The 26,470-nt window shown below is 46.2% G+C and overlaps 1 protein-coding gene across 1 annotated transcript in view; it reads right to left on the bottom strand.

The window, feature by feature from the left end:
* Nucleotides 1-827: 827 nt before the first annotated feature.
* LOC124545135 (protein yellow-like) overlaps nucleotides 828-26,470 on the bottom strand; it is a 73,407-nt gene continuing 47,764 nt past the window's right edge. The window contains exons 4-6 of the mRNA XM_047123960.1: nucleotides 21,759-21,934; nucleotides 7,079-7,424; nucleotides 828-2,899 (exon numbers count right to left, since the gene is read on the bottom strand). Coding sequence (XP_046979916.1) covers nucleotides 2,642-2,899; nucleotides 7,079-7,424; nucleotides 21,759-21,934 — 780 coding nt within the window. The 3' untranslated portion in view covers nucleotides 828-2,641. The remainder of the gene's footprint in view (nucleotides 2,900-7,078; nucleotides 7,425-21,758; nucleotides 21,935-26,470) is intronic.

The raw sequence follows: 26,470 nt of genomic DNA, 5'->3' as shown, positions 1-26,470 counted from the left end.
GTTACTCAACGCACCCTGACGGCAAATCTGTACGTCAGTCTGATGATTCGACCTGTCCAGCTACTATTCATGAACAGCATTTCAGGGATTGTTTTCCATCAGGATAACACTCGTCCACATACCGTTGTTGTAACTCAACATGCTCTACAGCGTGTCGACATGTTGCCTGGCTTACTTGATCACCTGACCTGTCTCCAATCGAGCACGTATGGGACATCACCAGACGGCAACTCCAGCATCACTGACAACCAGCATTAACCGCCCTGTACTGACCGACCAATGGAATTCCATCCCAAAAGCTAATATCCGGCACCGATAGAGTACAAAGCATGCCCATTTCCATGCTTGCATCCAACCTTCTGGTGGTTACAGCGGTTATTAATACACCACCATTTCACATTTGCAATGACATATCTTTCACTTACATTACTCTGTGATCTTGCAGTGTTAATCACTTAAATATGTTACCTAGACAAATCTATTCACGAAATTTCATTACTAAATGGTTCAAATGGCTCTGAGCACTATGGGACTTAACTTCTAAGGTCATCAGTCCCCTAGAACTTAGAACTGCCTAAACCTAACTAACCTAAGGACATCACACACATCCATGTCCGAGGCAGGATTCGAACCTGCGACCGTAGCGGTAGCGCGGTTCCAGGCTGTAGCGCCTAGAACCGCTCGGCCACAACGGCCGGCAAATTTCATTACTCTACATTAAGTATTTTTTGGTGTTGTGATTTCTTTCCGTCAGTGTATTTGCTAGAGAGTGAAAAACAGGAAGGAGCATAAGGTGAACGGATAACGACAAATCGAAAACACAAAAAAAATGTACAAAAATTTTATTACTTTTATGTCGTCTTTTGTGTATGAATTACAGTTCACTTTCTCATCATGAAAAGTATCAATTTATACTTTAACAACAAAAGAAATATAATATTCCTATGTAACGTGGGAGCACCTGCCCATAGTTTTCTTTATATCTGGTTGGTACAAATGGGTCTAGTGAACTGTCTGCAGTACTTGAATGACAGAATGTCAGAAAAGAGACGATAAGGGCAGACAGAAAATGTTTAAATGAAGTATGGCAATTGCACGGGAATCGATTACTCAGATACAAAGTCCAAGTGTTTTCATATATGTAGACACGTAGAAACGAAGTATTTACTCACAACGTAATTTGGACAGCTGATATTCAATACCTTCCTTTCTCGAAATATAATACACTTCAGAAAACATAATATAAAATTTAAGTCCACCTCTATCGGTTTGTGTTCAGCACCACATTTGCTCTCGTTTCCTGTGTATCTGTAAGAGTGTGTCTTAACGCCACATCTCTGTTTATTTCCCACTTGTATGTGGCTGTGACTCAATAGCTATTAGTACATCATTTCCCTGAACTACTGAACTGTTACATTCGTCAGAGGAATGATAGATTAGCATGAACTCACACGGCAGTGACTGCACTGTTAATGGGAAATTCGGTGTCTAAATTTTATCGATAAAATTAGAGCACACAGACAAACGACTTGGTGATTTAATACTGGATACGCCCATTATCAAACATAAGGTCACTGAAACAAAAGGCATTTATAAAATATGTCGTATGTGTCTTAAGTATTTACTTTTTCTGCACTTGCTCAAACTATAGCACATTTCTTGTATCGATACATATAGCATTATAGCAAAAAGTGGCAGATAGCAAACACGTATTGGACATAAGTGTAATATGTTGCAGTTGTTGCCTCCAGAAATAAAGGACAGGTACGTATTTCATTTTAAAGGAGTGCTAAGTTCCTCAAATACTCCGGGTCATTTTAAAGGAGTGCTGAGTTCCTCAAATACTACGGGGAAAGAATAACGCTGCGTTCTCATTCGCAGTTTTCACGCTGTAACTGTGCCGTAGCTTTTTCGTACTTCTTTTTCATGTTAAAAAGTGACAGTATATCTCTAAATGGAAGAAAATGAGCTTACATAAAATTTTTTAAAGATATGTGCGTATATTTTGGCACTTATTATCTTGTATTTCGCATGCAAGATTACTTTTTTCCATTTTAATGGACGTCCTTTTATTATGAGCTATTAACGAAAACATTTTAATTTGATGATAACGAACCGCAGAACAAATGTTTTTGTAGCTCATGAATAAAACAGTCTGTTCACCAGAGGAATATTCTGCCCCTCACGGAGATTAAAAGATTGGAACCCAGACTTTACCTTAAGCTACGTTTATCCAAACACACCTCACTGATCACCGTAAGAGTTTTTTCTGCCAAAAGTCAGGTCTTGATGGACCTAAACCCACATTATAATTTGATACAACAATACTGATGCTTTGATAGATTGGTTGCGGTGTGATAAAGCGTCTAGTCCTTTAATAAGGCGAGTTCCAAGTGCTATTTTGACTAATCGTTGCTCCACGAGCAGAAAAAAAAGTATTAGAGTTTCGCCGACTAAGAGATTTCGACGAGCGGAGACGAGGGTGTTGAATAAAAAAACATAATTGATGAAAAGTTCAGGTCCTCAGATGACTATACGCCTTCACAGAGTTGTTAGCATAACAAAAGAGCGAGGAGGGGAGCTGAATAGAAGTGCTGCGCTGGACAGTTCTGCGGCGTCATCGTCGAGCCTCGGCGACCAACTACGCCTCGCAGACGGTGCCCTTGATGAGGTCTTTGACGGCCGCGGAGAAGATGCGGTAGTTGACCGTGTTGGGGTCGAGGCCGCCCTTGTACACGTAGACGGGCAGCCGGTCGGTGAGCACCCAGAGGGTGCCCTCGGCGTCCACCTTGAGGTCGTTGGGGAAGGAGAAGCGCTCGCCGTCGCTGACCAGCAAGTGCACGTTGGCCGGCTCCAGGGGCTTCTGCGTGTTCCAGCACGCCACGCCGTTGCGGTTCAGCTGGAACGCAAACAACAACACAATGTGACAAACATTCTGACAAATATTCCATGAAATGTCAGGAGAACTGTCGGACAACTTTCTGCCATGATATTTCGGCGCAGAGTCTTCTGACCATCTTTAGGTGAATACTGACAGCAACGGCACTGCGCTCAAATATTTAAGACAAACGCCGCATGCGCAACGCCAGCTGGACACACCACGCATGTGCCGGCGGGCTCTTAATTACGTGAGCTTAGTGCGTTTCCTATCAATATTCACCTGAAGAGGCCAGAAGATTCGGCGTCGAAATATCATGGCAACAAGCTGCAGACATCTGGTAGTTCCCGCGAAATTTTATGAATAATCTATCTATATCCGGATCCCGCTCCAGCTACTGCCAGGTCTAGGCGCTGACGAGTCCTCTCCATTTGGCTCGGTCCTCCCACCACTTTTCTTCCTCCACTTGCTGCCAGGTCACACCTTTCCACAGATATTCCCACTCCCATTTTCCACTGTGTTCTTGGGCGCCCTCTAGGTCTTTTTCCATCCATCATAGTTCTTCCATAATTTTGGGGAGAGTCTGGCGATGCATCCTCTTACCATGCCCATACCACATAAATCTCTTTTTTTCAATTTCTTCTCTCATACTTTCTTGTTTAAGGTCCTTTCTAATCTCTAAATTCCTTACTCTGTCCATTCTCATTTTTCCCTTAACTGCTCTGAGAAATGTCATTTCCCCTGCTTGCAGTCCCTTTCTGCCATTGTCCATGTTTCTCCACCATAGGTGACAATAAGGAAGTTATAATCTTTATAGAAAAGGAGTTTCGTTTTTTCTAAAACTTCCTTAATCCAAATCAGGTGTTTTATTGTTTGGTAGAAATTGCCTCCCTTCTGTAACCTCGTTTTAATTTCGTTGGTTATTCTTCCATCACTAGATATTTCACTCCCTAAGGAAGTGAAACTTTCTACCACTTTCAGGCGTTCTCCATTCAAGGTAATATTTCCGTTGATCCCTTTCCCTCTTCCAACGCTGTTGCGTTCCTCCCACCTTTGAAGCTATTTACCCAGTTACACTTGGTGCAGTCACATTACTGTAACTACCTGCCAAAACCTGAATAACCACCTCTTGCACAGACCGCTGAAGATGTGCAGGAGACTCAGTGAGGTTCTGGAAGGTACCAACAGGGCTGTCAAGCCATGCTGTGACCAGCCGCACTAGGTTTCTCTGTTGAGCATCCATGGCACGTATAGCCCGATCGCTGTGGTCCTGTAGATTCTCCATTGGGTTTAGGTCCAGCGACTTTGATGTACAGTAAGCTCATCCTGGTGCTCTTCGAACCACACACGCAGTGAGCTGTGTGACACATTGCATTGCCCTGCTGGTAGATGCCATCGTACTAACGAAAAAGAAACTGCTCGTCGGCGTGGACATGGTCCACAAGAATAGAGGAATACTTTTGCTGATCCTCTGTTCCATCCAGGATGATAGCGTACTGAGGAAATGCCTCTGGTCTGGACCCTTCTGACGCTTGTTGCAGGGTGTTTGTTATCAGAGGTTTCACGACATTCATGCCAACGGCCTTCTGTCTGATGAAGCACAGAGCGTGATTCATCTGGAAAGGCCACCTGTCGCCTCTCATGAACGTCCAGTTGCGCTATTGGCCTGCAAATTCCGGCCTTCTTCGCCAATGAGCAGCAGTCGCCATGGATGCATGAACCAGATATCTCCTGTGGAGGCCCACACGCAGCAACATTTACTGAACGGTCATTGAGGAGACACTGTTTGTAAGCCCTTGGTTCATCTGGGCGGTCAGTGGCTATTCGTCTGTACACATCTCTGTAGCCGTCATTCACTTCTGTCATCTATGGCACTTCGTGCACTACAGTTGCCTCAGGACCATTTTGGATTGTGACTTTTGCCGTCAAAAAAAAAAAAAAATGGCTGCAAGCACTATGGGACTTACCATCCGAGGTCATCAGTCCCCTAGACTTAGAACTACTTAAACCTAACTAATCTAAGGACATCACACACATCCATCCCCGAGGCAGGATTCGAACCTGCGACCATAGCAGCAGCGCGGTTCCGGACTGAAGCGCCTAGAACCGCTCTGCCACAACGGCCAGCTACTTTTGCAGTCAGAATATACTTTAACCAAGGCGGCACTCCAACAGGTTACAAACTTAACCATTTCGACATGCCTCCACCCTTAGACCGAAAGCCAATAATCAAGCCCCTTTTGGACGTCAAATAAATTGCTCCGTTTCTGCATACCCCTAACACACGTTATATACCCTCCACTGCTAATGCTGCCATATGGTGTCTGAGAGTGGTTACTGTACATTGATGTCGAAACTAGACGACGGTCTCTTTAATGTTACTGGACCGTCTGTAAGGTGGACTTTATACCATGGTGCAACTCGTCGTTTTTCACCCTCACAAACATTGTCAGATGGAGCCATGGTCTACAGTGGCTCGTTACAGAGTGTCTGTATTTCGTTTCCATTCTGCCGCCGATTTCTCTCGTACTGCACGAATGCGAATTGATGGTGGTTCAAATGGTTCAAATGACTCTAAACACCACGGGACTTGACATCTGAGGTCATCAGTCCCCTAGACTTAGAACTAAAACTAAGAGACCGGCCGGAGTGGCCGTGCGGTTCTAGGCGCTGCAGTCTGGAACCGAGCGACCGCTAAGGTCGCAGGTTCGAATCCTGCCTCGGGCATAGATGTGTGTGATGTCCTTAGGTTAGTTAGGTTTAATTAGTTCTAAGTTCTAGGTGACTGATGACCTTAGAAGTTAAGTCGCATAGTGCTCAGAGCCATTTGAACCATTTGAACCTAAGACTTAGAACTCAAACCTGACTAACCAAAGAACATCACACACATTGATTCCGGAGGCAGGATTCGAACCTGCGACCGTAGGAGCAGCGCAGATCCCGACTGAAGCGCCTAAAACCGCTCGGTCACAGCGGCCGGCGACGGTAGTTCACTGCGCGGGGTAGCCGTGAGGTCAGGGGCTCCTTGTCACAGTTCACGCGGCTCGCCCCGTCTGAGGTTCTCGTCCTCCCTTGGGCATGGGTGTGTGTTTGTGTTGTCCTTAGCGTAAGTTGCTTTAAGTTAGATTAGATAGTGTAAGCTTAGGGACCGATGACCTCAGCAGTATGGTCCCATAGAACTTACAACAAATATTTGACGGGGTTCAACCCCTTCCCATTTACATCCGATAGGCATTGTTGTGTAATCAGCGCGTACACAACTTTCCCAATAGAGCGCGCCCTGCTAAGCACAACAGCGCAGGCGCAGCGCTCGTCCGTCTCCGCACTACGAGATGGCGCTGTCTTACAGACGGACCAAATTCTGCTTCCGCCGATCCGCGTATTAATATGTAATGCAACCAATGAGATTGCTGCTAACGTAGAACCTTTTCTGCTCGCGGATCACACTCGCGCAGTGATACCTGAACGCTCGAGGTATTATAACAAGTGTACAGACCTTAGATTAGTCAATCTGCATTAGTCTGCATTAGTCTGTAGTCAAGTTTCAGTCTGGGCCTAATAAGATTATCATATTCCTGTACATAGCCATGAAGATAAATGAATAGACACTTTGTCAAGTATCAGAGATATGAGAATAAGATTAATGTACCGAGACCAAAGGAATTTCAGATTGTCGATTGTAAATAGCATCCCGAACCAAGTTAAGTTATTTTTATGCTTGTTATTATTTTAATAAATGTGTGTGAAAATTAATCAAGTTCTGTTTAAAGTTGGTCACCGTCAATCTGCTACTCTAAGCGTGCAAGTGGCATTTCTATCGTCTGACCTAATGGCAGAAGATAAACACGCCACGATAAGACCACGAGACATATTGCTGACACTCGCCTGCTTCGTTGGAGCGACAAGTCGAATAATCTGATGGTGTGTGTACTGTAGGTCTTACAGTACGCACACCACAGGCATCAAGGGTAACCCTTTACGTGACCGTCAGTAGATAGAAGATGCTGTTTTGCTGCATTTTTTTCGAAGTCAGCAAACCCGCTTACTGCAAAACGTAGTGCAACTGGGGGTGACCATTCCAACAAGTGTCCTTTCCTCGGATACCGCCTGTGGCATCCACGATAGCCACAGGAGGAACGCAAAGGTGCAGGCGGGCAATGGCACAGTTTACCTTTTTGGTGTCAGAACGGTGATACGCACCTGCGTGAAGAAGAGCACGCCGGTGTCGAGGTCGAGGTAGGAGGCGGTGGCCTGCGTGTCGTTGCCCTTGAAGCCGAGGTCCCGGTAGTGGTAGTAGGAGTCGGGGCCGGTGGCGAGCGCGGCCGTGCGGTTGCGCAGCACGCCGGCCGGCACCGAGAACTCGCGCAGGCTGGACAGCGCGTGGAAGAAGACGGTGCGCTCGCCCTGCGCGTCGGGCCGCGACAGCGCCACGCCGAACACGCCGTCCGTCCACTGGAAGTTGACGTCCTCCACGCGGTGGTTGCCGTGCAGCGGGTCGAAGTGGAAGTAGTGGTGCGTCACGCGCCACGCCTCGTCCGCCTCCCAGCTGCAAAAAGGGTCCGCCAAATCTGCAGGTCAGGCGGCGTCTACAGCTGTGGCCACATGACTGCTGTGCAAAGGAGGATTCGTAGGATCCCTTTCAGACTATTTCTCGCACATTGGACTCGCATTAGGGAGGACGACGGTTCAATCACACGTCCGGCCACCCTGATTTAGGTTTTCCGTGATTTCGATAAATCGATCCAGGCAAATGCCGGGATGGTTTCTTTGAAAGGGCACGGCCGAATTCCTTCCCCGTCCTTTCCTAATCCGACGAGACCGATGACCTCGCTGTTTGGTCTCTTCCCACAAACAACCCAACCCCAACTATTTCTCGATTGCACCACTCTCGAATAACACATGGGAAAATTGAACAAATGGTTCAAATGGCTCTGAGCACTACGGAACTTAACTTCTGAGGTCACCAGACCCCTAGAGCGTAGAACTACTTAAACCTAACTAACCTAAGGACATCACAAACATCCATGCCAGAGGTAGGATTCGAACCTGCGAGCGTAGCGGTCGCGCAGCTCCAGACTGTAGCGCCTAGGACCGCTCGGTCACTCCGGCAGTCGAAAATTGAACATCTAAATCCTCATGTACAAGCTCTAGTTCCTCTCATTTTATCGCGATGGTCAGTGAGATGGGATTCAACAAAACTCTGCCGCATTCTATGGAGAAAGTTCTGGATCGAAATCCAGTGAAAACATCTCGCCACAACGAAACACCTCTTTATTGTAACAAACCTATACAAAACGAGCTACCGTTCTCTGAACTCCTTCGATGTCTTCCGATAACCCCATCCGATAAGAATCCGCGCAGTAACACTACATAAGAAGAAGACCAGCGTAGTATAGGCATGAAACTTCCTGGCAGATTAAAACTGTGTGCCGGACCGAGGCTCGAACTCGGGAGGTTCGCAGAAGAGCTTCTGTGAAGGTAGGAGACGAGGTACTGGCGGAACTGAAGCTGTGAGGACGGGTCGTGAGTCGTGCTGGGGTAGCTCAGTTGGTAAAGCACTTGCCGCGAAGGCACAGGTCCCGAGTTCGAGACTCGGTCCGGCACACAGTATTAATCTACCAGGAAGTTTCATATCAGCGCACACTCCACTATAGAGTGATAATATCATTCTGGATACTATAGGCAGTCTAGTTACTTCATTGTGTCTTCTATGCTTTCTTCCAATAAAGGCAATATTTGATTCATCTTACTCCCATTCCAATTTAAGGTGTTCATGATGATAATCCCTAGGTATCTAGTTGAAAGGAGAGCCATTAAATTTGTCTGATCTATCGTGTAACTGATGTTTTTCAACAGCGTAAAACGGCTCATCGGATTCTATCTTACATCGCTATATATATATATATATATATATATATATATATATATATATATATATATGACACACCAAGAAGGAATTGTCCAAAGGGGACGGAAATCGGTAAATGTGATGTACATGTACAGAAAAACAAACGCTTACAGTTTCAAAAAAATTGGATGACTTATGCAAGAGAAAGAGGTCCATAAAATGCGTAAGTCAATAGCGCGTTGGTTCACCTCTAACCCTTATGCAAGCAGTGACTCAGCTTGGCACTAACTGACAGTGACTGTCCAGTTGACACATTAGAGAGTCTAAATCCCGAGCTGGTTTCGGGGTGCTGAGCATAATGCTCCAAACGTTCTCAATTGGGGAGAGATCGTGCCTGCAAGGCTAGCTTAGGGTTGGCAAGCACAGGGAAAAACACTAGAAACTCTCACCGTGTGCGGACGGACGCTATCTTGCTGAAATACAAGCCCAAGATTGCATACCATGAAGGGCAACAAAGTGGAGTGTAGAGTTTCGATGACGTACCGCTGTGCTGTAAGGTTGCCGCGGATGACAACCAAAGTGGTCCTGCTATGAAATGAAACGATATCCCTGATCATCACTACTGGTTGTCAAGCCGTATGGCGGGGAACAGTCGAGTTCGTATCTCACTGCTGTTCGGGACATTTCCAGACACATCTTCGGCCTGAACTGAATGGAGTATAAATGCACTCAGTGATGATTCCCGCTTCGAAATAAGCCCTAATGACCAGCGAAATCGTGTCCGGAGGCGCCCCAGAACCCTTCCGCTGTCATCCGCGGTGCTCCTACAGTACAGCGTTATGTCATCGACATTCTACGCCTCGTTTTGTTGCCCTTCGAGGCAAGTTATCCTGAGCTTACATTTTAGCAAGATAACGCCCACCCGCACACGGCGAGACTTTCACCTGGATAACTTCCCGTAAAATACTAGCAACCATGCCTTTTCTGACAGAAAATCACGATTCCAGTTGCACAACTGAGACGATTCTGTATGGTCACACTATTTGATCAGAAGCCGCTTGCCAGGGACGGCGTCAAACGTCTTGAATTCAGTAAGAACGATGTTCAAATTCCTGTCCGACCATCCAGATTTAGATTATTCGTGATTATCTTAAATGATAAGTTTGGAAAGGTCTCGGCTGATTTCATTGCCCATCTTTCTGCATCTCAAAGTATTTCGCTGTCGACTACTCGTTAAACTGTGAAAATTTGTCTACGTTTCTGTTTAATTAATCAATAAAACACTCTACTATGGTAAAATACACCGTGAAACTCACTTGAATTCGGTTCACAAGAAAAATGGCAGAGTACTCAAAATGCCGGGTTTCTTTCTTAGAGCATTGCCATAGCAACAGTGGCAGATGTGAATACAAACTACGCTGTTTACCTATAGATTTATTTAACAGCATCAGCAAACAAAATTTACTCTGACGATATGAATATTAAATCGTTGCAAGAAAACCTACTGTTGTGTTCTCTCTCTAAGCCCACTTCTTGTTCCTGTCAAGAATTCTATAGTTCTCCTCAGCGAAGTACTATTTTTTTTCTTCTTCGCAGTGTGTTGTTGCATTGCCGTAAAACAGAACTATGCAGCGTCAGTACAGAAACCAACATGTAATTTAATGCAAATATCTTTATCTAGCTTAAGTCGAGTTTTTCAGTACACTGCCCTTCCTGAGTGCTAAAAGTTGTATCCGCCACGTCTAATCATCTCAATATGTTGACGTTAGTGTTTTGAAACGATAAAATTATGAAAAAAAGTTTCCTTCTTCATCATTATCTCCGCACGGACGAATCCTTCATTTCCTGAATCGGTCTATGTTTTTTGTTGATTTTCCTCTTTTTTGCTAGCGCAAATCTTACTTAGTACCCCACAATTGTTTCTAGAAACCAATTAGGAACATGAGGATAGCTTCGCGTAGCGTGCTAATAAACACACCACGTTTCTATATTAAATGCAAGGGTATGCAGACTAACTTTACAGTGCCCAAGTCGCTTTCCTTCTCCATTCATTTCAATTCGAGTTTTTACTCCATCTACACTGATGAGCCAAAACATTACGACCTCCTGCTTAATAGCTTGTTTGTCCGTCTTTGGAACGAAACATCATTCTGTGTATCAGGGATCCGACAGTTTGGTGGTATGTTTGTGGAGGTATGTGGCATTAGATGTCTACAGACACGTCATGTAATTCGTGTAAATAACGGGCGGCCGATTTGCGTAAGCGGTGATGGCGCCCGATAGCGACTCAGATGGACTCCACAGGGTTTACACCGGGCGAGTTTGGTCGCTGAGACACGAACGTAAGTTCGCTATAATGCTCCTCAAACCACTGTATCATTATACTGATGGAAGCTGAAGAAACGATTTAAAGTTTGTAGTGGAGCCGAGACTTGAAACCAGGTCTCATTTCTTAGTAGGCAGGTACGCTAGCCATTACACCACCACAGCATCATCGCTGCACGGACTACCTCAGTCAAATGCCGTCCCTAACACGAACTTCAGTTCAAATCTTCAGCTTATTTTCCTCATCTCAGATCGTCGCTACTGCCAAGGCTCTCCGATATTGGAATAGTACCCCTTTTAATTCATTTCTTCAAATTCCATTATTACCGTAGATAAAGATGAGACTCAACTGTCTCGAGGAAAATTTAATTATATCAAATCCGTAGCTCAGTTAGCACGTCTCTGATTCCGAAACATATACTGCTGAAAGATGACATCGCCGTAGGGGAAGGCAGCAACTATGAAGGGATGCAGGTGTTTCACAGCTGTCTGCGTGTCTTCGATTACTACAAGAGGTCCCATGAAAGTGCGGGAGAATATCTCGCATAGCATAATACTGCTACCACTTGCCTGCGTCGGTGGCGCGCTGCACGTTTCGAGCCGCTGGTCACCTTGATGACAGCGTTTGCGGAGACGATCAGCGACCTAGTGTAGCAAAAATGTGATTCACCCGAAGAGCCGACGTGTTTCCATTGAGCGACGGTCGAATCCCCATGGTTCCATGCCCACTGCGATTGTAATTGACGACGTCGTTGGGTCAACATGTGTAGAGGTCAAGGGTGGTCTGCTGCGGAGCTCCATGTTCAACAATTTACCATGAACGGTGTGTTCTCCTAAACACTTGTACATGCGCCAGCATTGTGCTCTTTCTGCAGAAATGCCAAAGACAACCATCTACCCTATTTTACAGAGCAGACAACCCTGCGAAATCCACGTTCTGTGAAGAATCGTGGACGTTCAACCATTTAGCACCTAGTGTTGGTTTCACTGTCCTTCTGCCTCTTTCCGTAGATGCTCACGACAGTAGCACGTGAACATTCGACCAGCTTCGCCGTTCTCGAGATACTCGTTCACAGATTCTGCGTAATAATAAGCTGCCATTTTTCAAAGTCGTTTATGTCAATAGATTTTCCCATTTGCAGCCCATAGCTTCACTAGGGTGACCTGTCCGTGTCTGCAGTGCTTACATACATTTCATAGCGAGTCACGTGCTCGCAACGCCACCAGGAGGCATCTAATGTCGCGGTGGCAATGGTCATCATGTTCTGGCTCATCAGTGTATAATGACCTTGTTGTCAACGGGACTTCCACCCTGGTGCTGGTTTCTGTTTGTACATTTTGCTTTTGAACTCAGGTGGAGCTACGATAGGTTACAGGGAGTTTCTTCGAGCGTTGCGTGTAACACTGCAGAAAGGCACTTATTTTGCGTTATGTCCTAGAAACTCAAATCTGTAATCTAGTTTGACATGACTAAAATGGGTTTATGTGTACACCGTGGACAGGCTTTAAAAGAAATTTTCTGTTCTATGATCACCATGGTGACCGAAATCCAATGAAGCTGATTTGTAACATCGTTAAACAAAAAATATCTGAAAGAAATACAGTATCACCAATCCTTTGTCGGAAATCTTGAAGGAGCTGACGAAAAGGAGCATAGAAAAAATAACAGTGACATACTGGCCAAAACGTATGCGCTCGTTAAAAATACTTAAAAGAACATTAGCGTTATGATGCTCTACCATTTGGCCCATTCCCAGTTCAACTCACGAATATAGCGTGGGAAGAATGATTGTCGATAAAGCTCCTTGTAACATTAAAATCCTCTCATTTTCTCGTGACCATTTTTACATCTACAGCTATACTCCGCAAGCCACCTTGGGCTGTGTGGCAGAGAGTGATTGTGTTCCACTGTAATTCCCCCCTCCGCCCCCCCCCCCCCCCCCGGCCATTCCCTGCTCCACTCACGAATGGCGCGTGCGAAGAATGGTTGCTGGTAAGCTTCTCTAATTTTATGTTCAAGTTCTTTTACCGAGATAGACGTAGGAGGAACGTAGCCTCTTGCAATTTTTAGCAATAGACTATGCCGTGGTACAGAACACCTCTCTTGCAACATCTGCCACAGGAGTTGGTTAACCTGCACAGGAAAGCTTTCGTGCTTACTGAATAAACCTATAACGAAACGGGCAGCTCTTCTTCGGATCTTCTTTATTCCGTGCAGCAATCCTAACTGGTGGGGATCCCTTATGACGAACAACATTCGAGAATCCGTCGAATGAGTGTTTTGCAAGCTACCTCCTTTGTTGACGGACTGCTTTTCCTGAGGTGGGGACTGAAGAAAACGTGACGCCACAACAGTACGTCAAGTCCTTGTGTGTTAGCTCTCATGTGACACTATCAAGGTGCCATATTTCAACAGGACAATGCTCGTCCACAGTTGGCACCTGTCTCTATCAATTGTCTACATGATGTTGAAGTACTCCTGTGAACAGTAAGATCCCAAAACCTGTGTCTGATAGAACATGTGTGGGGCCTGCTTAAACGTCAACTCCGTCTCTGTACCACTATGCAGCATACCCTGTAACGACGGTTGTGGGACAGCTTCTCCCAGGAGAAAATACAACAGATTTATGGCACATTTCCTAACCGAATCAGAGCAGGCATCCAGACCAGAAGGAGTGCAACATCAAAACTGATAAGTGGCCTCCAATTGCCAAGTCAGCTGTAAATCTCACTCGATTTTGTGATCACTGAAATAACATCAGATATTCTCTCAACCCCAGAATAATACCTCTGTAGAATCCAGTCGGCGTTGCAGACGAAACGTCATTCACGATATGCAGACCAGGATGACCGCAGACTGCCAGGCAAGCCTGGCAACAGGCTGTGTGTTTACGGATTACGTCTGCTGCTGTGGTCATCGCTTGGCAGTCGCTCCGTCAAGTGGAAATTTTCTAAGCGTCACGCTCGGTGTCGAAACAGCTTCTCAAAGGTCACAGATTTCTCTGTACCGATCTGTGCGGTCAGCGAATGTTCTCAAGCAACTGCTCACACAGCTGAACAGACACTACACGCGGTATGGCTGTGGTGTCCTCACAGTAACACTAATTTATTGGCCATGGCTCTTCATGTCATGTCAAATGAGTTAGTGATTGGTTCGTAATCAGTTCCGCATCCCCTTTGGCCAGAGCTTAACCAATCCCACGTGCTTCGCCTCTGCCATTGCTTGTCTTGCGACGTCGCTGTCACAGTTGTAGTTAGCCTACCTTTAATGTCCCCCTTAAGACAGTAAATGCTCAGATGCCTTTAAATTCTCTATTGAATACACTATACTTCCTATTTAGTACAAATGGCTCGCAGAAGCAATCACTCACAGCAGTCGTTGAAGTTTCGTTCTTTAGACACGAGTATGCTGCACTTGCTATCACCATTTGTCCCTGTGATATAGTGTATATCAACGATTCTCTGAAATCCCGGACTGTGCGAGATGGCTTGGTAGGAGGTAGGAATTGAGAGGGCGTGCAAGGTTCGAATACAGTCCGCAGGTTCAAGTAAATGCAGAAATAAAGAGGCTTGCGCAGGATAGACTACCGTGGAGAGTTGCATCAGACCAGTCTTCAGACTAAAGATCACAACAATAACATTGTAATACACTATGTGATCAAAAGTATTCGGACACCCCCAACAACATAAAGTTTTCGTATTAGGTGTATTGTGTTGCCACCTACTTCCAGGTACTCCATAACAGCGACCTCAGTAGCCATTAGACATCACGAGAGAGCAGAATGGGGCGCTCTGTGGAACTCACAGACTTTGAACGTGGTCAGGTGATTGGGTGTCACTTGTGTCACACGTTTGTACGCGAGTTTTCGACACTCCTAAACATCCCTAGGTCCACTATTTCCAAAGTGATGGTGAAGTGGAAACGTGAAGGGACATGCACAGCACAAAAGCGTAAGGCCGACTTCATCTGCCAGCGCTTGTATTGACAACAGTAAAATTCGGAGACGGTGGGGTTATCGTGTGATCGCGATGTTTTGCGTGGCACTATCATAGCACACATTGATGTTTTAAGCATCTTCTTGCTTCCCATTGTTGAAGAGCAATTCGGGAATGGCGATTGCATCTTTCAACACGATCTAGCACCTGTTCGTAATGCACGGCCTCTGGCGGAGTGGTTACACGACACCAACATATCTGTAATGGATTGGCCTGCACAGAGTCCTGACCTGAATCTCATTGGAATGTTTTGGAAAGCCGACTTCGTGCCGTTACTCACTGACCGAGATCCATACCTCTCGCCAGTGGAGCACTCCGTGAAGAACGGACTGCCATTCCCCAAGAAACCTTCCAACATATGCCTGCGAGAGTGGAAGCTGTCAGTAAGGCTAAGGTGGGCCAATACCATATTGAACTCCAGCATTGCCAATGGGGGGCGCCACGAACTTGTAAGTCATTTTCAGCCAGGTGTCCCGATATTTTTGATCACATAGTGTGCCTCTCCACAATGAGCTCAGGAGAAGGTGGCCCACTTGGGCTGCATCTGTACGTGACATTTTGCCGAAAGCCAGACAGGTACACTTTAACTAAAGCGTTTGCTTTGCTCTCAAAGCGTTTTCCTGCTTTTAACGCTGACTGACAACAGATGGACGCTGTGAAGTTGAGTAAAGCTTTCTACTTACAAAGTGAGTGAAGCATTCTACTTAAAAACAAGTAAATTTGTTGTTGGGTTGCTGCCTTCGTGATAGCTGAATGCAAACACTTGAAGTAATTCTTAGATGTGTCCACGAGAAAGTCCGAGCTGGAATCCTCTGGGGAGACTTCACCCAAGTCACGGAAGTGACATAACAAGGAGCCTGCGTGAGAACAAGGCGGCAGTTCGCATGTTATCCGCCAGTCGCCGCCAGGGAGCTTTCGACTCACAAGATCGGAAATTCAATCACCCTATATAAAGACTGGGAGGCGTCAGGATGTAATCTTGACCGTTCACTGGGTCAGAATGTAAATTGCGCTCGCAGTGACTAGGGCGATACTATGGAAAATGAAGCACACTCTAGCACGGAGGCAGACAGGAACAGAGAAGATCAGAGATAGAGGAGAGGTCAGACAGTAATCGAGAGATTGGACAGTCAGTGCGGGAAGATAGCGATCCATCGATGAGTGAGAGGAGGACACAGAAGAGCCGGAGAAGAAGTGATTTTTCTGTGGACGCTGATGAGCCCGGGAAGCAGTTTCACATGAAATATTTTATTTTTGCGTTCTAGAAGCGTGTAAACCTATTTTCGGCCTTTGAGTCAGATGCATGCATTCATTCCGTCGTATATCGTCACCTTGTGATATACTCATTTCCAATCCCACGTTACGTGGACAAGCAATCCGATGCTTGAATTTTTATGCGCTCGACTACATTTTCCTTGCCTGATGTCAGTCACCAAATTTCATACTGTCACCGCCTCCGGAAGGAAATCAACATAGACAGAAGATGTCATACATGAGAACAATAACATTCACAGCTGCAACCACGACCAGAGGTGATCACCACATCGTACCGGCATCATATCGGTTGCCTAAGCCTGCAAGTGATGAAAAGACGTTATTCACTCTTCATGCTTTCCCAGTTACTAAGTTCGTGTCTGTGCTCAGTCAAAATAGCCATGAAATATTACTTCTACTGTTTATCTGTGATTAATAATAATAAACGGAGGTATTTTGAAGTATTTGCCACTTTTGAATTTAATTCGCTACATTTTTGACCTTATTTACGTATCAGTCCCTCAATCAATGGAATTCATTTATTATATTTTTTACACTCAATGTGGACCGATCTCTTATTATTCTAATTCAGTTTACCACGTTTTGGCACCCATAATGCCGACCTTACAAGGGTTCCGAATTGTAGCGTGTAACTACCTCACTGCGTGACAAACAGCGTACTGTGATCGTGTTTCGAATTTGAAGAGTTCGTCCACACATGGGGTACCCTCTTCTTCAGCACGACAATGCCAGACCACACACGAGCCCTGGAACGCCTGCAACAATCCGTCGCCTCGGGTTAACCGTCGCCGATCGTCTTCCATACAGTCCCGACTTGACAACATCCGTTTTTATCTGTTTCCAACACATCAAACAACTTCGAAGACTTCACCTTGGTAGTGATGGAGCGGCGCAAGAAGATGTGAGGTCGCGGGTGTTATGATTCTCGTTGTCAGTTGTTATTATGACAGGTGGACAATGCTAAGTAGAAATATGTATTGCAGGTATGGCCGTGAATTCGGTAAGGAGCTGGCTGCACAGTCTGAGATAATTAGTAGTCGTTTGTAAAAAATAATATATATTGTACTTAACCTGTGTTACAGGCTTCTTCATATGCTGCATACATATAATTACAAACATAACTAGAGAGGCATTACTTATGCCATACTTGACTAAGCGCCTTGTTAGAGGTTGCTTCGTATCAGCTGAAGGCTATCCTATATTCCTAGTTGAAGTCCCAAGCTAGAGTGAACGAGAGCTCGCTAGATACTTGTCACAAGCCGCGGAGCGGCGCTAGTCGCGACTCGCGGGTCCAGCGATATACACTCCTGGAAATTGAAATAAGAACACCGTGAATTCATTGTCCTAGGAAGGGGAAACTTTATTGACACATTCCTGGGGTCAGATACATCACATGATCACACTGACAGAACCACAGGCACATAGACACAGGCAACAGAGCATGCACAATGTCGGCACTAGTACAGTGCATATCCACCTTTCGCAGCAATGCAGGCTGCTATTCTCCCATGGAGACGATCGTCGAGATGCTGGATGTAGTCCTGTGGAACGGCTTGCCACGCCATTTCCACCTGGCGCCTCAGTTGGACCAGCGTTCGTGCCGGACGTGCAGACCGCGTGAGACGACGCTTCATCCAGTCCCAAACATGCTCAATGGGGGACAGATCCGGAGATCTTGCTGGACAGGGTAGTTGACTTACACCTTCTAGAGCACGTTGGGTGGCACGGGATACATGCGGACGTGCATTGTCCTGTTGGAACAACAAGCTCCCTTGCCGGTCTAGGAATGGTAGAACGATGGGTTCGATGACGGTTTGGATGTACCGTGCACTATTCAGTGTCCCCTCGACGATCACCAGTGGTGTACAGCCAGTGTAGGAGATCGCTCCCCACACCATGATGCCGGGTGTTGGCCCTGTGTGCCTCGGTCGTATGCAGTCCTGATTGTGGCGCTCACCTGCACGGCGCCAAACACGCATACGACCATCATTGGCACCAAGGCAGAAGCGACTCTCATCGCTGAAGACGACACGTCTCCATTCGTCCCTCCATTCACGCCTGTCGCGACACCACTGGAGGCGGGCTGCACGATGTTGGGGCGTGAGCGGAAGACGGCCTAACGGTGCGCGGGACCGTAGCCCAGCTTCATGGAGACGGTTGCGAATGGTCCTCGCCGATACCCCAGGAGCAACAGTGTCCCTAATTTGCTGGGAAGTGGCGGTGCGGTCCCCTACGGCACTGCGTAGGAAACCCTCGGTCTTGGCGTGCATCCGTGCGTCGCTGCGGTCTGGTCCCAGGTCGACGGGCACGTGCACCTTCCGCCGACCACTGGCGACAACATCGATGTACTGTGGAGGCCTCACGCCCCACGTGTTGAGCAATTCGGCGGTACGTCCACCCGGCCTCCCGCATGCCCACTATACGCCCTCACTCAAAGTCCGTCAACTGCACATACGGTTCACGTCCACGCTGTCGCGGCATGCTACCAGTGTTAAAGACTGCGATGGAGCTCCGTATGCCACGGCAAACTGGCTGACACTGACGGCGGCGGTGCACAAATGCTGCGCAGCTAGCGCCATTCGACGGCCAACACCGCGGTTCCTGGTGTGTCCGCTGTGCCGCGCGTGTGATCATTGCTTGTACAGCCCTCTCGCAGTGTCCGGAGCAAGTATGGTGGGTCTGACACACCGGTGTCAATGTGTTCTTTTTTCCATTTCCAGGAGTGTATATTACGGATCGCGGTCGATCTCAACCTCTAACAAGTGTGTATCTAACGCTGATATCACAGTGGGTCCCTCAACAACGTCATACATTCATGCGTGACGGTATAAACAAATTGGTTTCTCGTTGGGAGAAATGTGTTCGTCGCAAGGGTGACGATGTTGACGAATACAAGGCCCAGTCACATTAATTTGAACACCGCGTATATTCGACGTCATCATGCAGTAACAAGTGACAGACAGCAAGTGGCGGCACTAATAGTGGACAGTATTTAAAGTGTCTCAGGGAAGGGGGTGGCCGCGCGGCCGCTACGGTCGCAGGCTCGAATCCTGCCTCGGGCATGGATGTGTGTGATGTCCTTAGGTTAGTTATGTTTAAGTAGTTCTAAGTTCTAGGGCACTGATGACCTTAGAAGTTAAGTCCCATAGTGCTCAGAGCCATTTGAACCATTTTTTTGAAGGGGGTGGGGGGACACAGAAAAGAGTGCAATCGTTATCGTAACGCGGAAACTGGTCGACTCATTTGAAGTCGAAAAGGGCATACATTGCCTTTCGGGTGAAGGGCGGAAGCATTTCTGCAACAGCTAAATTTGTAAACGGTTGGCGTGCCGCCGTGGTTCAAGTACACCGTACCACCGTACAAGGCAAGATGGTGCTATTCAAAACAGACGCCGAGGCAACCGCGGCGCACCATGCGCCACAGATCATAGGGGTGAACGACTGCTGCATAGATGTGTACGTGCGAATAGATGTGCAACTGTTGAGCGACTGACCGTGCAGATGAACCAAGGGGATACCGACAGTGTCTCCTAAACGACTGTTCAGCGAATGCTGCTTCGTAAGGGCCTCTGTAGCAAAAGCCTGGTCCTTGTACCCATGCTGACCGCTGTTCATCAGCGACAATGGCTGGAATTTGCTCGCCAGTAGCGCAACTGGACATCCACTGAATGGTGACAGGTGGCCTTTTCGGATGAATCACGTTTCATGCTGCATCGGGTAGATGGCCTTTGGCATGTACGGCATGTAGCGTCTGAAAGCAAACACAATACAACAATTTCCGCGCTATGAGGGAGTGTTATTGTCTGGGGAATGTTTCCCTGGCGTTCCCTGGGTGATCTCGTCATTCTGGAGGACCCAATGGATCTGAACAAGTATGGATCTGTCTTTGGGGACCACATGCGTCCCTACATGCAGTTTTTTCCCCTCGGCACACTGGCATCACTAGCAGGACCATACAAAGTGTCACACAGCTTGCAGAGCACCAGGATACGTTTACCGTACTCCCATGGCTGTCAAACTCCTCGGATGTAAAGCCAATCGAGAAACTGCGAGACCATCTCGATCGGGCTACTGGCGCCACGAATGCTCAGCCGAAAAAGCTAGCGTAGCTGGCCGCGGTATTGGAGTCGGCCTGACTCCAGATTCCTTTCGTTGCCTTCCACAACCTCTCCTAGCACGTCTCACATTAATGTGGCGGGACAGTGTGAACAGATAGAAATGAAGAACAAAGATACAGATTGTTAGTAACATTTGTTTTATTTGGAAAGTTTTAAAAGTTTTCACTTAAAGAATTCGGAGGTACTACTTTTTAGCTCGCCCACGTAATACTCTTAAAGAATTCTGTTGCATATTATGAAAGGTGCCTTATATACGTCTATTCATTGAATGAAATGTCTTCACCGCACATTATTTATCCACGACAGCTACAAAATACTTGTCTCTATAGACTGCCGTAATCAAAATCAAGAAGACAAGATAGAAGCACTAAATAAAGGGATATATTTTTCAAAAACAGATATAATGTCTGATGGGATAAGACCGGTTTCGGTCCCTCTAGAACCATCTTCAGATCTGCAATTTCGGTTACAGGAGTAACTCGTCCACACACAGCAACCTTCACATGCTGCCTCACATTACATATGTGACGCAGCGTGTGAAGGTTGCTGTGTGTGGACTGGTTACTCCTGTAACCGAAGTTGCAGATCTGAAGATGGTTCTAGAAGAACCGAAACCGGTCATGTGAATAAATGTTTTATGCAATCAAGACGGATTATAAGTAATATTAAAAAAGGGATATGTAGTCAAATTCTGAATAGGTAACGAAAACTTTGACTCACATTTGAGAAGAGTGTGATTTTAACCCTTGTCCGATCAACTGCATTCCATTTGAAGGGAATGTTCGGATGGTTCCTCTCAAATGTCTCAATCGCTCCCAAGTCGACCTTGTGTTTCGACTCTAATAATTCCGTAGAGAGGACGTGCCCATTCATTTTCTACCGTTCCATGCGTCCCTCCGTTCTGAACCACATTCCTCAATTTTTTTTTCTGCGTCTTTTAACCAGTATTTAATACTCATAAAGGACTAATTTTCACTTCCACTTACATTTATTTTTCTTTTCATGTAAGTGGTAGTACTTTGCCGATTCTCATCAGTATTTCTCAAGAGAGGCGAAATTTTTTTTTTTTTTTTTTTTTGCGTGGATGTTTATGTCTATTAGAGGCAGTCGTAGGAGACGGTAGAAGTAGCAGTAGCTGCAGCTGCAGTAGTATTAGTGGCCCGGTCACATGCCTTTATTTAGGATACTTTTGTCTCGCTGAGTTAATTATCATAAAACGTTACACCACTTGAAAGGCATATCCAGTCGGCAACCGAACGTTACTTCATCTGTACTTTTTTAATGTTGCACCCAAGTGAAGGCTGAGCCTGGTGACCCACCTGTAGACGATGAGGGCGTAGGAGCCGAGGTCCGGCAGGTAGGCGTACGCCTTGTCACACTGGTCCGGCTCCACGTCTGCGACGACGTTGGCGAAGAAGGACGAGTCCTTGTACAGCTCTTGTTTGAACCGGAACTCTCGCAGCAGCTTGTCTGTCTTCAGATCAAACACCATCAGCTGAAAAAAAAGGTTCCTTATTATGTACGTATTATCACCACGATTTAAGTTATTATACGAGTTAAGTGTTAGAAAACAGGAGGACGTCTATCCCTAGACATCTAAGAGATTTGTTGTGTGTTTATTATTCTTATAAACCACGCTTCAAACTTAAATATTTGTCGATGACATTGTAGTTTGGGCACGACGGCAAAAGGACTTGGTTTAGATGAAGAGAATAGGTAGTGAAATGGATTCACAAATTGTGCATATTTATTAGCGTCAGCTACTGTGTCGGAACGGATATCCTGCCTGTCATGAACGGTCTATCCGAACACTTTCCTATCGCCGGTCCAAGCATGTCTGAAGGACATTGTACTGTAATAAATGCAATTACTGCGTAAACACAGTCTCCATTAATGATAGACTAGGTAGTGTTATGAAGACAGATGGTTGGATATACAAAAACGAAAGTAAAACTGCGGTAATGGAGGGTAGCCGAGTTAAATCAGGCGATGCTGAGGGGATTTATTAAGAAATACGCTAAAAGTAGTAGACGAGTTTGATGTACAGGCAAACACGAAACTGACACCGGCTGACTGAAGACCATGCAAGCTGCGGACTAGCACTAGCAAGGAAACATACTCCGTAAAATAAAAAAATATGTCAATCTCACATACAATTTAAACATTAGAAAGCATTTTCTGATAGTATTTGTGTGGACTGTAGCCTTATGTGAAAGAGAAACGTAGGCATTTAAGGAGCTCAATCAGTCTGGCGTTACAGAGGAATGCTGAAGATTAGATGGCTCCAGCAAGTCAATAATGAATAAGTACTGAAACGAATCGAGTAGAAAAGTGTTTTATGTTAAAGCTTGACTAGAAGAATGCATACCTTAACAGGATACATCCTGTGAATTGTAACAGAGGTAAGTGTAGGGACGGAGGAGCGGAATCGTAGAGCAAGGTTAAGACTTCACTAGAGTAAGCACATACAAGTAGATATAGGTTACAGTAGTTACGCAGAAATGAAATTATCGTAAGACATTATTGGCCACGAGACCCTGTCAGAGAGAGTTCGAGCGCCTAGTGCAAGTCTTTCTAAATCATGCCACTTCGGCGAATTGCGCGTTGATGCAGAAACCGCTTGGGCAGAGATCGGGTCTGGAAGATGTGTAAGGGCTTCCCAGCGAAGCTTTTGCAGCGTATTTGAATCAATGTTGGCAACATGTGGGCGGCCCCTACAAGGAAGGCAGGAGATAGGGGATTGGTGGACGTAGAGCTGTGAGGGGGGCTCATGAGTGTTGCTTGGATACCTCAGTCGGTGGAGCACACACCCACAAAAGGCAAAGGCTCCATCCAGGCTGCATCCCGGATTGTCATACATTTTTAATCTGCCACGAAGATATGTCTCAGCGCACTCTCTGCAGAGTGGAATTCTAAACACCATCGTAAAATAGAGATAAGACACTTCTGGTCTAGCACTGCTGTCAATTTAAGTGTGGTTTTTTCAGCGGCTTTCCACACTCTATTGAGCACTCCGCCTCTGACTCAACACAACACACGGACTATACGGTAGTTTTGTAAGCAGTATGTTCCAGTCAGTCATACACACACACGCTATGTGGCCATCGTTCAAATGTAACGGATGTTGTTGTATGGCTTATGTGGAGGCTTTCAAAATGGACTTAAACTGGCCGAAACTACTCATCAGTTAATAAAGAGAAACTTCTGCGCCAGTTCGAGGGTTTTTTGACACAAAAACGTACAGCGACTGATTATACAGTTTCCAGACAGATGACGGGGCGACGCAATTCCACTCCGACTAAAATGACTTTGCTGCGCAAGGCAAGACATCTGTTCACAGAAAAAAATGTACACTCTCATCTACATACGTATTGCGTAAGTCACTGTGAAGTGCATGCCGAAGGATACTTTTAGTGTTACCATTGCACCATATATTACGATGTCTTCCGGTTTCACCCGTGCAGGGAGTTGAGGAAGGATGCTTAAAAGCCTCTATGCGAGATGCAATCCGTCACTTTTGTCTTCGCGGTCCCTACGTGACCGATACATAGGGGACTGCCGTATGTCCGTAGATCCCTCACTTAACGCTGGTTCCTGAAAAATTAGACTTTGGCAGGATAGTTAAATCTTTCTTCAAGAGTCTATCAGTTCATGTTATTCACAACTTCAGGGACGCTCTTTCTTTACTCATTCGTGCTGCCCTTGTTTGTACACATTCAGTATCTATTGTTAGTCCTACTGGATATGAGTCCCATAATTGTGCTATATTCTAGGATGGGTAGCACAAATGTTTATTAAACAATCTCTATAACAGAGTGACTACATTTTCCCAGTATTCTACCCCTGAACCTGGCACCTACTTTACCAGCGATCGAGTGCATGTTATCATTCAGTTCATATTCCATATCCTCATAAATTATTATAGGCATTTATTTGCATGAATATTTCATTTATGACTCACTGATATTTACGTCACGTTTTAGGATTTTATAAGGAGTCCAATTTTACATTTCTGAACATTTAAAGCAACTTACCAATCTCGGCACCACTTTGAAATCTTATCAAAGTCTGCCTGGATATTTATGCAGCATTCCGACAGTAATTTTGATGTAATCAAGCCAATGATAACCAGGAATCCTACGGTACCAGCGGGTATTAGAATCTTCATTCACATAAAAATAAATTCATTTAAATTCATGTTCATAAATATTAATTATTCAATGGTTAAATCTTTATATTCCACGTATTTAAAACAATATTGAAGCATTTTACACGAAATTTCATAAATTCATTTCTATTAACTTGACTAAATACACTCCTGGAAATTGAAATAAGAACACCGTGAATTCATTGTCCCAGGAAGGGGAAACTTTATTGACACACTCCTGGGGTCAGATACATCACATGATCACACTGACAGAACCACAGGCACATAGACACAGGCAACAGAGCATGCACAATGTCGGCACTAGTACAGTGTATATCCACCTTTCGCAGCAATGCAGGCTGCTATTCTCCCATGGAGACGATCGTAAGGATGCTGGATGTAGTCCTGTGGAACGGCTTGCCATGCCATTTCCACCTGGCGCCTCAGTTGGACCAGCATTCGTGCTGGACGCGCAGACCGCGTGAGACGACGCTTCATCCAGTCCCAAACATGCTCAATGGGGGACAGATCCGGAGATCTTGCTGGACAGGGTAGTTGACTTACACCTTCTAGAGCACGTTGGGTGGCACGGGATACATGCGGACGTGCATTGTCCTGTTGGAACAACAAGCTCCCTTGCCGGTCTAGGAATGGTAGAACGATGGGTTCGATGACGGTTTGGATGTACCGTGCACTATTCAGTGTCCCCTCGACGATCACCAGTGGTGTACGGCCAGTGTAGGAGATCGCTCCCCACACCATGATGCCGGGTGTTGGCCCTGTGTGCCTCGGTCGTATGCAGTCCTGATTGTGGCGCTCACCTGCACGGCGCCAAACACGCATACGACCATCATTGGCACCAAGGCAGAAGCGACTCTCATCGCTGAAGACGACACGTCTCCATTCGTCCCTCCATTCACGCCTGTCGCGACACCACTGGAGGCGGGCTGCACGATGTTGGGGCGTGAGCGGAAGACGGCCTAACGGTGTGCGGGACCGTAGCCCAGTTTCATGGAGACGGTTGCGAATGGTCCTCGCCGGTACCCCAGGAGCAACAGTGTCCCTAATTTGCTGGGAAGTGGCGGTGCGGTCCCCTACGGCACTGCGTAGGATCCTACGGTCTTGGCGTGCATCCGTGCGTCGCTGCGGTCCGGTCCCAGGTCGACGGGCACGTGCACCTTCCGCCGACCACTGGCGACAACATCGATGTACTGTGGAGACCTCACGCCCCACGTGTTGAGCAATTCGGCGGTACGTCCACCCGGCCTCCCGCATGCCCACTATACGCCCTCGCTCAAAGTCCGTCAACTGCACATACGGTTCACGTCCACGCTGTCGCGGCATGCTACCAGTGTTAAAGACTGCGATGGAGCTCCGTATGCCACGGAAAACTGGCTGACACTGACGGCGGCGGTGCACAAATGCTGCGCAGCTAGCGCCATTCGACGGCCAACACCGCGGTTCCTGGTGTGTCCGCTGTGTCGTGCGTGTGATCATTGCTTGTACAGCCCTCTCGCAGTGTCCGGAGCAAGTATGGTGGGTCTGACACACCGGTGTCAATGTGTTCTTTTTTCCATTTCCAGGAGTGTATGTACCGGCAATTTTCTCTGACGAAGATGTAAATTCTTTGATTTGTATAGCATCTCCGTTCTTATCTGTTGTCTACGGACTTGACGAGATGTGGTTCTAAATGGAAGTAGAGTCTTTTGTGAGGCCACAGAAAGCAAATGAATTATTAGTTGTGTTTGTTCTAATTGTGTCGTCATATTATGTGAAATGTTGCAGAATGCAAACGTTTAAAAGTTCAAATACTTTACTTCATTCAATATGTGGAGAATTACTCGAGTTTCGAAATCATTTCATCAGTTAATTTCCTCCGTAGTA

This window comes from Schistocerca americana, chromosome 8 (genome assembly GCF_021461395.2).
Source record: "Schistocerca americana isolate TAMUIC-IGC-003095 chromosome 8, iqSchAmer2.1, whole genome shotgun sequence".
Taxonomy (NCBI): Eukaryota; Metazoa; Arthropoda; class Insecta; order Orthoptera; family Acrididae; genus Schistocerca; species Schistocerca americana.
Note: the sequence above shows the minus strand (reverse complement) of the source record. Positions and strands in the feature narration are given on the sequence as shown.